The sequence below is a fragment of the Sinohyriopsis cumingii genome, chromosome 12, assembly GCF_028554795.1.
Source record: "Sinohyriopsis cumingii isolate HCF-2022 chromosome 12, ASM2855479v2, whole genome shotgun sequence".
NCBI lineage: Eukaryota > Metazoa > Mollusca > Bivalvia > Unionida > Unionidae > Sinohyriopsis > Sinohyriopsis cumingii.
The window spans coordinates 16452848-16466414 of record NC_142972.1 but is presented as its reverse complement, the minus strand read 5'-3'; the positions used below and the strand labels follow the sequence as shown (position 1 = coordinate 16466414).

The following is a 13567-nucleotide window of genomic DNA, read 5'->3' as shown; positions in this document are numbered from 1 at the left end:
TTCATGGGATACAAGATCAAAAGATTTACGAAAATAATTTCTAACTGATCTAATGCTTTCAGCCATTTATCAAAGATACAAGTGCAGTTTCACAGGAGTGATTCTGTCTCGAAAGCCAGACTGATTATCATGAATTTCATCATAAGTGTTAAAAGAGTTGAGAAAAGAATCATGTACATGTTTTTCTAGTAATTTGGAGAGACAAGGAAGGATAGAGATGGGTCTGTAGTTATTTACATCATCGTTTGGTCCTGCTTTATGCAATGGTGTAACCTTGGCAGTTTCCCATGCCTGTGGAAATTTATTAGACCTAATACTTTCATTCCAAATGAAAGCTATACTCTCTACAATTGCAGGTGCAGCTACCTTTAGTAACGTAGGTCCAATCATATCAAGTCCTGTAGCTTTACAATCATCCATTTTATTAACAAATTTCAACACAAATTCGGGATTCATTACAGGAATTTCAAACTTTATATCATTTGGTAGTTTTATAGCACAAAAAGTTTATTGTTCCAAATGATCAGATGAAGTTGAAGTTCTGGGTTCTTTAAGTTTTTCAGCAATTTGAACAAAAAAGTTGTTAAAAATACTTGAGATGTCAGTTGGATTTTCAGTATAAATGACCTCATGATTGAGGGATAAAATTTCTGTTTTACTCTTACATTTGCCTGCACCAAACCCTGTAAACACTTTCCAGATAGTTTTGGGATTATTTTGGTTTTCATTTAGCACTTTTTCATAGTCCACTTGTTTGGCTTGATGTATCATTTTATTAACTTCATTCCTCCAAACTCTATATTCAGTTTGATTTCCTACTGAGTTTAGTTGGTCTCTTTGCTTTATTGCTTCTAAAATATCTGGGGAGATCCAGCCTGGCTGGTGGTCTTTCTTTATCCTGTGGGTTTTAAAAGGGGCATGTTTGTTCACTATTCTAATGAACAGGTTTGTCCAAGTATCTAAAACAAAATCAATATCTTCCAAGATTTGGACTGTATTCCATTGAATCTGTTTCAGATCTTCCAGGAATTTAACAGTCTCAAAGTTTTCAAAAGATCTGTAAGTAATTGATTTATGGATATTATTTGTTTTTGATTTGCCATTGACTTTACATGTTAGAAAAATTGCAAAATGGTCATTAATTTCAATCTCTGAAACCATTACTTCCAAAACATTTTCTTTTGTATTAGTATAAATATGGTATATAAGTGTTTTAGAAGTAGATGTTACTCTGGTGGGTTCATTTACTAGTTGCTCCATACCTAACAAAGCAATAAAATTCATCCAATTTACTTTTATTTGATCACTGAGAAGGTCTATATTTATACTGCCTACAAATGTAAAATTCTTTCTCTTCCTTTTAAATTTTATCTACTTGAAGTTCAATATATTCACACCAATCATTATGTGATGATGGGGATCTGTACACAAAACCAGCTGAGATGGGGTTAGCTTTCTCTGGAGTGATCTGTAGCCAAATGGATTCTGTTTCCTGTATTTCTATGTCTTTCCTTCTTTTAGTAACAGATATCTCCTCCTCCTGCTTTCCTATCCCTATGATAAGGTTCTGATTGAGTCATGGTTACAATACAGCATGGTTGTCTACAATTTCCTTGTCAGCTAAAATAATAGTGTCCACTGTTAACCTTGACATTTCTATTTGTCTTCTTGGGTCTTGTCTACGGGTGCTTTGACACAGAGGTAACTTTATGTACCAGAAATTAACCTAAAATTAACTCTTTGGTGGGTAGCTCAACAGTTTCCAATTACAACCCAGATGCAGCAGTTGGATGTGTCCACCTCTACTCCTATCTCATGGCAAAATAGGAAATTTTTTAATGCATGGGTTTTCTTTTCGCTGGATAATCGGTATGTATAAAGATAGGTACCGGTATAGAGTGGCACTCTTACGAATTCTCAAATTACACTAAAATGTTATTCTCAATGGAATTCATTTAGCATCTTAAATGCGACACATTTGTTCCCAGCGAAAACATGGGTAGAAATCAAGACCTATATCCAAAGAACTAAATACATATATATTGCTGCACATCTTCTACTAGTGCAAATTTATCCAAAAGTGACCCCACCCACAAGCTCTGCCCCCAAGGCTTGGATCCAAATTATAAAACAGTTATATACATCCTATGAACTTCAATAATAGGATTTTAAATGACATGTGACATCAAAACTAGCATAATAACATGACCCATGCCTTCTATTCTACAGGTGCATCATAGTAATTTTTATTTAGGTTTTTACAAAAATTAAATTCCGTAAGTAAAATTACAATTTTTTATATCTGATGAAGCATTGTTACCTTGTTGTTCTGTGCAGAATTATTCTTAGTGTCACCTGACTCCTTCTGTAACTGAACATCCCCATCTGCTTTTTTTAATTTCACATCTGAAGCTTTTGGTTGTTCTCCTGAAGTATCATTGCTAAATTTTGGATCATCCTTCTTATCACATTGAGTATCTGATCCTGCTGAGTATTGTTCAATCTTTTTTTCAGGGTCAACAGTTTCCATTTTTTCCCCAGCTTCTTTTCTAACTGTGTGACTGGCTCCTACTTTAACTACACTTGACCACAAAGTGGTACCTGTCTTGCCCACATCAAATACTCCTGCATGTCGATTCTGGTCATTTCCAGTCTCTTCAGTTGGTATGTTGGTACCAAGGGCATTTTTGTCATTAATTTGTCCATCAACTGTAATGTCTGTGTTCTTCTCTTCAACACCACTGGCAATGATGCTCTTATTATCCTGTACTCTCTGAACTGGTGTTTGTCCCTCATCTTTCTCCATCTGATTTGTTGAATCAATGGTTGAGTCTACAGCTATTTTAAAAGGGTCATCAGTCACAGTGCTCTCCTGCATATTTTGTAATTCAGGTTCTTGACCTTCACCAGGCTGTTTATTATTTATATTTCTGTCAATCTCCATGTCATCTTTCTGCTGTTGTTCTTGCAACTGCTCAGAAAATTCTTCATGGGATCTGTTTCTAACAATCTCCATCTTTTTCTTTTTCTCCAACTTCACCTTATATTTCATTCGTTTCTTCTTCCGTTTTGATCTATTTTTTTTCTGTTCTGGTGGAAATATCATCTTTGTAGCTTCATCTTCAACAGATTCTGTATCTGTACTGTCATGACTGGAGTCATCACTACATTTGTCATCTCCTTCATTCTTTTGACTGTCTTCTATGCCATCTCCCAATGCAAGTTCCAAGTCACTGATATTTTGTTCTGAGAGAGTCACATGACTAAGCTTACTCTCCAAGTCTGAACTGTTTCTGGATGCAGACTCGCCACTGGATGCCAAATGAGTCTTCTCATCCTCAGGGTCAATATCTAGGTCATTCTCATGCACTGTCACAGATTCTGGTGAACCAGAAGAGGAAGAATGTCCCGTAGTTTTTCCATCAAAGTGTGTCTCCTTTCTAAATATGCTCAATTTTCCTGACATGGAACTTCTTTGAGGAAACTGATCATGAGAAATAGGAAATTGTTCTGCAATTTCTTCTTTTCTACCTTCTCCATCCAATGGGGTATTCATGCCCGAGACCATTAAATTCTCTGGAAATACTGTAGGAGATGAGGCTGGAAATCTTGATACTGAGGTCTGGCCTCTATTTTCTTCATGAACATTTTCTCCATCAAGCTTGGCATGTGAGCCAAACACACTTCCTTGTGCATAACTAACCACTTCAACAGTAGAGTTGTTATCAGTGTTCACATTCTGATGAGTGCTAGAGCTTACCATCTCTGTGAAAAACAAAGAAACAATAACTACATGCAATACTACACACTAACTTTATGAATAATGTTATACATGTTCAGTACTAATGTACATGTTCAACTACACAAAACAGCAACAGAAAGATGATATAATGTCAATTCATTTATTTTCTTAAGGATCAATTTCTTATGGCAAAAAAAAGGACTTAATGGGTACTTAATTTTGTTGATCAGGCAAAGAATCCCATTGTTCCCACAGAAAAATCATTCTTGTGTGTGTGTGTGTGTGTGTACAGTTTAACAGCACAATACCAACTGCCAAATAAGTTTAGGTATCCAAAAGGAGGTATACAAACAAATATAAAGCCACCACCATCACCAAGATTGAAATCCTTGAAACAAAAATCATATTTTGTTAAATATAAACTGTCCAATACATTTTCAAATGGAACATCTTCAGGAGAAACAGCCCTGAGCAAAACAGTTGTCGCAATAACCGCCTTATACAACATGCATGCAGGCTCATCAAACATATTCTAAATTCCCAATCTGCATTACATGTACTTTCAGTGACGGAAGATAACCATATCCACATAAAGAAAATTCCATCCTCCCATTAGATGGAAAGTTCTACAAGTCCAAAACTGGAAAGATAACAGACTTAAGTCTCCATATCCTCCCATGCACAGAAGCCCTCATTTTTCTTAGGGGCATATAACTTGTGTGGCCCCAGAACAGGGTGGGAGGTGGGAATCTGGCAATAGCAAACTGGTAAGAATTTCTTCATTAAAATCAGTTTTACCCCACATACACACCCTCATTTTAATATCAGTAATACATTATCTTTTGCTATTGTGTTGCTTAATTTGCCAGTGAAGAGGAAGACTGATGACTTCAACACTAGTATAAAAGGGGTATACTCACCATTATGATAGGAATGCACACTAATGTAAGTTGTTATCAGCCTGGGCCACATTTTATGCTGCCAATATTAGCTTCAAAGACAATATGCCTATGCTGTACTTGTAGACAAAAGACCAAAGGTAGATGGAGAAGAAAGTAGTGTGTGACCACCAAATTATGGTTTTCATAACCTATTCCAATGACAAACGAGTTAGATAGGTCCATGAAATATCAATAGCCTGGACCTCATGGGCTTTAATCCTCATAAATGAAAGGTTCCTATTAGCAAGGGGCTAATAAACTTTCTTGAATAATCCACCAATAAATCTGGGATTAAATGATACACCTGTATAGTGTATTGATATGATTAACAATGCATAGCAATAAAATACATTATCATTACACATATCAACTTAGTGGTCTTTTCATCTTTCAAAGGTTTGTCAGTGATAAGGTAGCACTGTTTTATGTGATGACATCTTGGTTGTATTACCAGTATGCTGATTACAGACAGATATGGACTTATCACCTGTCCGTATGCCATTCTCATCCTTGGCAAAATTAAAAAGAATACTTCCAAAACAGACTACCTGTTAGGTGTCAGTGATTTTAATTCAACCTTTCATGCCATTTCAGACTGATTGTTTTTATCCAATACACGACTCCTCTTGGTCACCATGCCCTTTGTTTTGCATTGCATGACTGCATTAAAAATATCTTATTTTCATGTTTTCACTTAAATTTGGAGGGCATTTGTGTCTTATCTCCAACTCTGAAGAAATAATGTAATTTCCTCTTGCATGGAAGATCTCATCTAGAACAAGTCCAGAGCATAGATAGCTAGCAACAATTCCATCACATTGTACTTACTGCCATGTCCACAGGCTCTCATATCTGCCTTTGAAAAAGGAAATTACTGAAAACACCCACTCACCTTATAAAAATTATCAAGGTAACTATTACTCATTTGGTTTTGAATCTGCTATCTCACCAATTCTGTACCAATTTGCTGATTTAAATATATCACTGTACACCAGTGACACCACTCCCTCAAAAACTTGCGCCCTGATAACTTGTGAACCTGCTTATAACACAGTGTCAGGTGTGGATCCCATTTATTAAACCAGAAAATACCCCAAAAATGTATCCCTATTAGTTGAACTTGAAGAAAATCGCAATCAAAATTGGTAATGGAAACTTTGATATATTGCTCATTTTATCGTCGAAAACGGTAGATAGGACCTGGAAATTTTAATCAACATTATGAAATATTAAATATATAAATAGGTCATACAATTTTTTTACACTTTCTTTCCAAACGACATTCCTAGTACACTGCAATTAACAGTATATAAGGAAATTTAAATCAATGAAAATGTCACTTACGCCAAGTGGAGGCAGTACTTTAATAAATAAATACAAATTAAATAAATTTTTTATCAACTGAAATTTGTGTTCTAGTTCTATATTTTACTTTATTTTAAGAGTAATCATCATAAATGCAATGTGTCCTCTTGTAATTAAACGTAAAATGCATCAATCTACCGTAACAGCTTATATCCGCACACATTTCTTTGAGAATCTAATTAAGTGCCAACCGTGTTTGGATAACTGACTTGCGGAAGTATTTGTTGTATTGTTGCACTGAATTAAAAGCTGGCCTCCTTTGTATTATCATGTTATTTATGTCTTTTGAGTCAAATAAAGGAGGTGGAATAAAAGAAAAGTTAAAAGGCACGAAAATCCAACACACTTAAAATCTAGCCGACCCAGTCATATGTCAGGTGAACTCACTTCATTTGATCAATCGAACACTGTTATAATGTTATTGTGTATGTAACATAAACTACCTTAAATTAATTGACTCTTTCATAACTGTGATCAAAGATAGTAAGGCAGCCAAGCAAAATGAATACTCTGTAAAAAAAAGAGCTTGATTTCACAGATATGGAACATTGTGGGCAAGCGAGTTTCAGAGAATTCTTGAACTGGCACTTAGAGATATCCTCAAGGATGATAAGAAGTTTCATTACTTCCAATGAAATCATGACATCAATATCGTACTAATCAAACAATACAAAAATTGAGTTTCGACAGAGACGAATGTCTCTCAAAATCAATGTTGCATGTTTTGAAATAAAAAAATAAATCTTGTTTGGTAGTGGATCAACGGTTAGTCTAGTTCCCTGCTCTTTGGACTCCAAATTTGGCAGGATACTATTAAACACCACTACGGGAACCAGATTCATCAAGAAAACAAAAAGCAGTGACATAATGCACAGATTTTTCGCGTACACATTATGGTTGTTGAAACCAGTTGGAACGATCTTTCACACATTTTGAAAATAGATGTTATTTAAACAGAATAACAAACAACTTCATTAGAAAAAGCACGTTATTAAAAATTATTATCGACATGATTGTAAAATGAGGATTCAGTCATTAAACAGACCAGTTCCCTATTGCACCCTCCCACATACAGTTTTCTCAATGTCAAAGTGAATTTTTTTTAAAAAGTTGGAGGTCCGTCATTAACTCGCTCCCTCGCTTATAGCACAGTCTATGTTTGTGGACCCATTGTGCATGAGTTACTGATGAAGAGGTGTAAAAGGAAACATTCCAAACTTATTCTGAATGTATGACTGAAATATTTTACAGCTCATTTAATAGCCACTTATTGTGACAAACTTATCTTTTGCTTTGTATCTACTTGAAACAAGTTACTATGCAACGCTTAAAGTATGTCATGCAGTGAATAAGCTACAGTTACCGGTAGTTCTGAGTGATGGTAATTGTTTTATTCTGGACTTGAACAAACAATATCCATCAATCAGAATTTAATGTACCATAACCTATTTCACTGCACGAGACACTGAAGTTCAGCCTTCAAATTCAATCCAAGTAGACAAGATCTGAAACAACAGAGAAGTATCATTAAAAGTGTTTATTAACTTTTCAGTACAATGCTTAAATCATACATAAAGAACAAGTCTGGAATGTCACCTTTATGTTGATTATCAATGGCTAAACATGCTGACAGGACCGAATTATCGAAAGGGGTGGAACAGGTGGAAGATTTCAAAGCATGTGATTTAGTCACCTTGTGTTAACTGTAAAGGTCAAGTAGATATTGTCAAAAAAAAATTAATTTGACAGAAATTAGTACATTTGGCTGCGACAGTTGCCTCAGATGAATTCTAAATTTGAAAAATAAAAAGGCAAACAACCAATAATTATTCATCACTTCTAAAAGTAGAACTTGGATAGGGTAAGATTCATTTTGTATTGATTCTTCACCTCATTTATGGATATTGGGTATCAATAGAGAAAAAGCTTTGATACATTGATATATCAAGTATAATTTTACTGTCCTCGAACCATAAAGAACATTCTTTTATAGCCAGGCATGATGCTTGCTACTTCATGTCAGAGACTTTAAAGAGATTTGGAAAACAGTTTTAACTGATTCTGCCCCAATCCCGCCTGTAGGCGTGATGAGGCTGTACCCTATTTCCGAGCTCTGCAGCATCAAGGTCATTTAAGATACAACAACGAGGGTGGTATTACAAAAAAGCAGACAGATATAGCTCTAAAATGATACCAAATAGCCTGAAAGTTCTAGTTGCACAACAAAATACAGAGGGAAAAACCTCATTTTTTGGACCTGGGTTTTTTTCACCCAAAATTTGCTCCTGGTCGGAATGTAATTTTATGTCTGGATTTTAGACCTTTTGGCCTCAGATCTAAGGCAGACTGATCTGAACTGCACAGACAGGTGAACCTTTGCAAAAACTAGGATAAGGTGGGCATTTGGAATAAAGAGCGGTCTCCATACCAAAATGATGGGTCCATTAAGAAGAAAAAAAAGAAGAAAAAAACAAACAAGAACTCCAACTTTTACCCTTCTGCTCATGTGCAAGCAAAATAACCAATGGAAAATGATGTTTCTAATACAACTAGGCATTAGTCTCATGGAACATCGGTTGAAAGCCGATGTATTAAGATGTATTCAGAAATAGTCCCCCAAATGTCTTTCCTACATGCATTTCAGACGAAAATGACAAAACACCCTGGGGCCGAATGAATTAATGGGTAGGTTCTCTAAAGAAGCTTCAGCCAATGGTTCACATGAGATCTTGACAAGGACCACAAAACACACAAGAAATTCCATCTTAACATTAGTGGGACACAGCTCTCTGCAGCACAAACTACCAGACAAGATCAGAAATAGCATCTGAACCAACAACTGGGCCTTTTGAGAATCTAATTTGTGTTGGAAAGGGCAGCCTGTAATAACCAACTGCTCCAGTGGCCTAAATGGTTAGCGCAACCACCTGGGATGCAGAATGTCACGGGTACAAACTGCAGACAAGTCATACTAAAGACCTATAAAAATGGTACAAGCAGCAGCTTCGCCTGGGGCTCAGCATTAAGAGGTTAGAGATAGGCCTGGTCGGACTGGTGTCAGGATAATGTAACTGGGTGGGACTAGATATTACATGTCTCCATAGCAGAGATTGTAGTGCATGATTAAAACTGTTAAAGCTAGGTTAAAAATCTAAACCACATACACACACACACACACAAAGACCTTAGTAGAAGAAAACAAGCATTTTCTCTTTTCAAACCATAACAGAAGTCTGCCACTGCACTCACAGAGGGACAATTTGGAATAATGCATTTCCTGCTTCTGCAGCACTAATCACAAAAGAATCTTCACTTTGCATTAAAGACCCTCGACACAGATCATCTCCTGGTCTGCATGATACAATTGGCATCTACCTCGAAAACTTCTCCTATTGGATAAACTACTTAAGATGTACCAAGTACGAGGAGCCTACAGGCTGTTGTGCACATGTCAGTCCCTTTGAGAAAGTAGGCTCCACCTCTGAGGCAATGTCCTGACTTCGTCAACTAAAAGGTTGGGAAGATCGCTGAACCATGATATTGAGGCCAAAGAGGGGATATAAAAATGAGCAATCAAGGTCCTGAATTTTTGGACCACTTGTGGAATCATTTTGAACAGTCACAGTGTATAAGTGAACAGACAATCCCACCTCAGTGAAGGTATCCAGGCAGGCCCTCAAGTCTGGGATTGTGGAGACAGGTATTGTAAGAAGTCTCCTGGTTCAAACCCCATGTCAGTGACTTTCCATTCAGAATTACTAGCAATACAAATTTTTTAGATGGCTGCCATGGTGGTCCATATTGGATGTCCAACTGACACCATCTTCAACTAGCAAATACAAAATGTGTTTCGGGTTGGGCGACCATCCCGGTTTTTCGGTAACAGCACTAGTATTTTTTCCCCCAGGATGATTTGTTTTTTTAAATTCAAAAACTGATTTGTGCATTTAAGCTGGTTTTACCCAATACTTGAAGTGCTTAGTACATTACATATACTAATAATTATATGATGTTTACAGTTTTTTTTTTAAATTCCTGAAAATTGATTTGTGTATCTAATTCAGCTGGTTTAGCCCAGTACTTTAAGTACTTAGTACGTTACAGATACTAATCGTTATAATACATATTATGTTAAAAACAAAACTACCTACCTATACTAATTTTATAACTTGTGCAATTGGAAACACACATATTTTTTTTGCCTTAGCAACAACTAGATATAAAGTCTTTGAGTATTAGCCCAAAGCTAATATGACCATCTATTCTTGAAAAGTATTGAAAACAAGAAACAAGATAGCCACAGTAGCAGCCATATTGGATGTAAAAACAGTAGCCTTTAATATATGGCCAATTAGGCCATGGGTTAAATCTGTTTGTGAAGTTTCATGACAATCCTGTGAGTAGTTAGGAGTAGCAATAACAAACTAATGCTAAATGGATGGACAACAGATCATCACATAAGCTCTTTAGACCAATGACCAGTAGTGCTAAAGAAACGTGAGACAGAACTTTACCTTCAGAAGCCACTGGTTTAGCATCTTGCTGCATTCCACATTTCATGCAAAAGTCATCATCCTCCTCTAACAGGCTGTTGCAGGATGAACCATCGTCCAACACACCCTGGCATTTTGTTTGCTTCTTTTGGAATAGCGTCTGGTCCACTTTTTTGCCACATTTTCTACAGAAGTTGCTACCCTCCAACAATTTAGCACCACATAATGCCCCTTTCTTTGTTATCTCTGGGCAAAGAATGACAACATCATCACAGACAGGTGTGCCACACCCGACACAAAACGTATCCTCATCTCTCAGTTCTGCCTTACACTTTCTACATTTCACAGCCATGGATTTTCATGCATCACTGTGTTTGTAACACTATGGATGAAAAAGAAATAAAGTAAATTCAATTTCTTTATTCACTTCCTGGTCTGCACCAGATGCCACACAATGTATGCATATTCTTGATTCTATGTACTGCTTGCAATGATCATGAGGCCAAGAATTTTTTAAACTGCTACTTGTTGTTTAGGACAAAAGACCATAACAAAGTTTCTAACTATTTTGCAAGAAAAAAGTATGTTTCCTGTAACCAGACTGACCTTTCTATACTTATGCCAACTTCATTACATCTAGATTGGTTCACACATTGTTCTGCTTTTCTTGTATATAGAACTGCATTTCCAAATCAAAATTAAACATTCATATATTAAGCAAAACATTATTTTAATAAAAGCATACCTAATGATCCAACTTTTCAAGCCTGTAACAAGAAGCAATTTTTTTCTTGGCCTTACTACCTGTTCCTGTTGGGACACAAAAAAGCAAACTTTTACAGTGGAAAAAAGACTTTTTTTCTGAAATCATAACAAATACTGCACAGAACCAAAAACATGTTACATTGTGCAACAATTGGACCCAGGTCACACAAAAGCTGGTGCACTCTGGTCTATATAAAGTGAATGCAATTAGTTCATGATTGCTTCAGTGACTGGACACTTCATTGGAAGAGTCTTTTGAAATATCAATATGAATGTCAACAAATCGGTCTAACCCGGCAAATATGAAATCTAAACAACCTTGTTCTTTTAAATGAAGTTGTTTCTTTTATGCAAATATTTAAGGATCATGACCTATGTGATACATGTCCAATATAGCAAATGAACAGATCAGTTTAAAAAAAATATATATATATTTTCCAAATGATCTTGAAACAAAACAAACTTAGCTGAATTTTAATTTTGATTTTTCTTATTTGTGGGTATCCATTGTTTATATAAATAATTCCCAACAAGTTAAATTCACTCCAAAGTAGACCAGAAGTATAAAGGTGGATGTTTTACAAAACTGTTCACAACACAAAACAACAGATAAACTCTGCATAGAAGTGACAATGCAAAATCAGTAAGGTATTTGAATGGTAAATGTGGGAAAGGTGTAGAATCTCTTCTTTATGGCGGTGTAAGTTATGAGTGCCTAATGCGCAGACACTATGGAAAATTAAAACAGAGTCATCGAGGGGTCAAATTGTGACTTTCTAGCCTTGTGTTAATTGACAAGGGTGTTAACACTAGTTTCCCCTCTGATTCAAGTGTCTGTGATCCCAAGGTAAGAGCAGCACATGGAGTTCCTAATGAATTAGTCCTCACTAGAAGGTCTCCACACTTTATTATTACCTTGAATTGATGCTGCCTTCCACATATGCATCAGAAATTTAAATTTCAGTTCCATAACTGATGGATACATAGGTTTCTTTTCTGACAGGGATTGATGCTAAGAATGTCAGTGTTCTGAAGGATCTAATGCCATGGATTAAAAGAAGATGGATTTTACTTACCATCTGCATACAAAAGCCAGTCAAAATAAATGTATTAATACTAGCGAGCGGCGATAGTCCAAACTGAAAGGAGGCTAAAAATATAATTCCAAATTGTGCCCCATAAAATTGTTCTCCGCTTCCAGTAATGTCACACAAAAAAGCAGAGATCTTGTTGTTGGTCGAACCCAAATATATACTTAAATGATGAATCTCCCCGCACCCGGAAATGTGCATAAGTACACCTGCCCGTAATAATCGATGCCCGAAGATCTCGCAATAATTGTAAGAAAATACATATCTATGTAGAGTGCTCGTACACGTGAATGATAGACCTTGAATCTTGAGCGAAATAACTTAAACTGAGCTACAAAATACAACCGAGGCAAATTTAGTCCCTAGCAGGATTAAATGCACGCAAGACTGTTAATGTGCCACTGTGTTGTGATTGGTCATTATAAATCCAGAGAAATTCCAAGAAAACATTATGTTGAAGTAAAAGTAAAGCTGAATGCGGTCGCCAGTTTGTTAAGCTGAAAACACGGGGCCTCGTATCATTGCTTACAATTTAACTATCAGTCATACATATATTATAAAGCATTATTTTATACTAACGGTTGACTGACAGTTGAATTGTAAGCATCTAATCTATACGAGCCCCTGTGGCTGAAAAATATTTATACGTCTCACAAATAGCTTCACTTAAGAAATATTTTTATCAAATGTAACATAATAAATGACTCTATAGAACCTATTAGCCTACTAAATTAACAGAACAGCTCAAAAAACTGAAAACGTTGTTAATGGCAAACTGTTCAATGAACAACAGGAACTTACCTATGAAATTCCACCTTACAATATGGAAACCGAAAGTGATGCAGACAGAGCGACATCACGCGGCAAGAAAAGATTTACAACTCGACTCCACAACGAATTGGGAGTGCACAGAACACGTGATACAAGAATCTTACCTGGTTACTACAGAAACACCAAAATACGCTCAAAAACAGAAAGACACCGAAATACATACCGAAATAACACAATTATTTACATGGTTTAAATTTATAAATTGGTACACACACCCCATATTATGATTTATAATTGTTTTAATAATAATAAGAAGAAAAACAAGTTTTGATTTAAGCGATTTTGATATGAATTATTTAATTTTTACCAATTTCTAGTGCAATATCATGTAATGAAGTT

At 35.9% G+C, this 13567-nt stretch overlaps 1 protein-coding gene across 2 annotated transcripts in view; it reads right to left on the bottom strand.

Annotated features, from left to right (window-relative positions):
* The window catches only part of LOC149786032 (E3 ubiquitin-protein ligase rnf213-alpha-like), a 354737-nt gene extending 341470 nt beyond the window's left edge, over positions 1-13267 (bottom strand). The window contains exons 1-3 of one of the 2 annotated variants that reach the window (XM_089976319.1): positions 13199-13267; positions 10563-10923; positions 2321-3765 (exon numbers count right to left, since the gene is read on the bottom strand). In XM_089976319.1, coding sequence (XP_089832445.1) covers positions 2321-3765; positions 10563-10893 — 1776 coding nt within the window. In that variant the 5' untranslated portion in view covers positions 10894-10923; positions 13199-13267. Of the gene's footprint in view, positions 1-2320; positions 3766-10562; positions 10924-12382; positions 12759-13198 lie in introns of those variants that run through there. The other variant, XM_089976318.1, reaches the window with a different exon arrangement.
* Between the last annotated feature and the right edge of the window lie 300 nt (positions 13268-13567).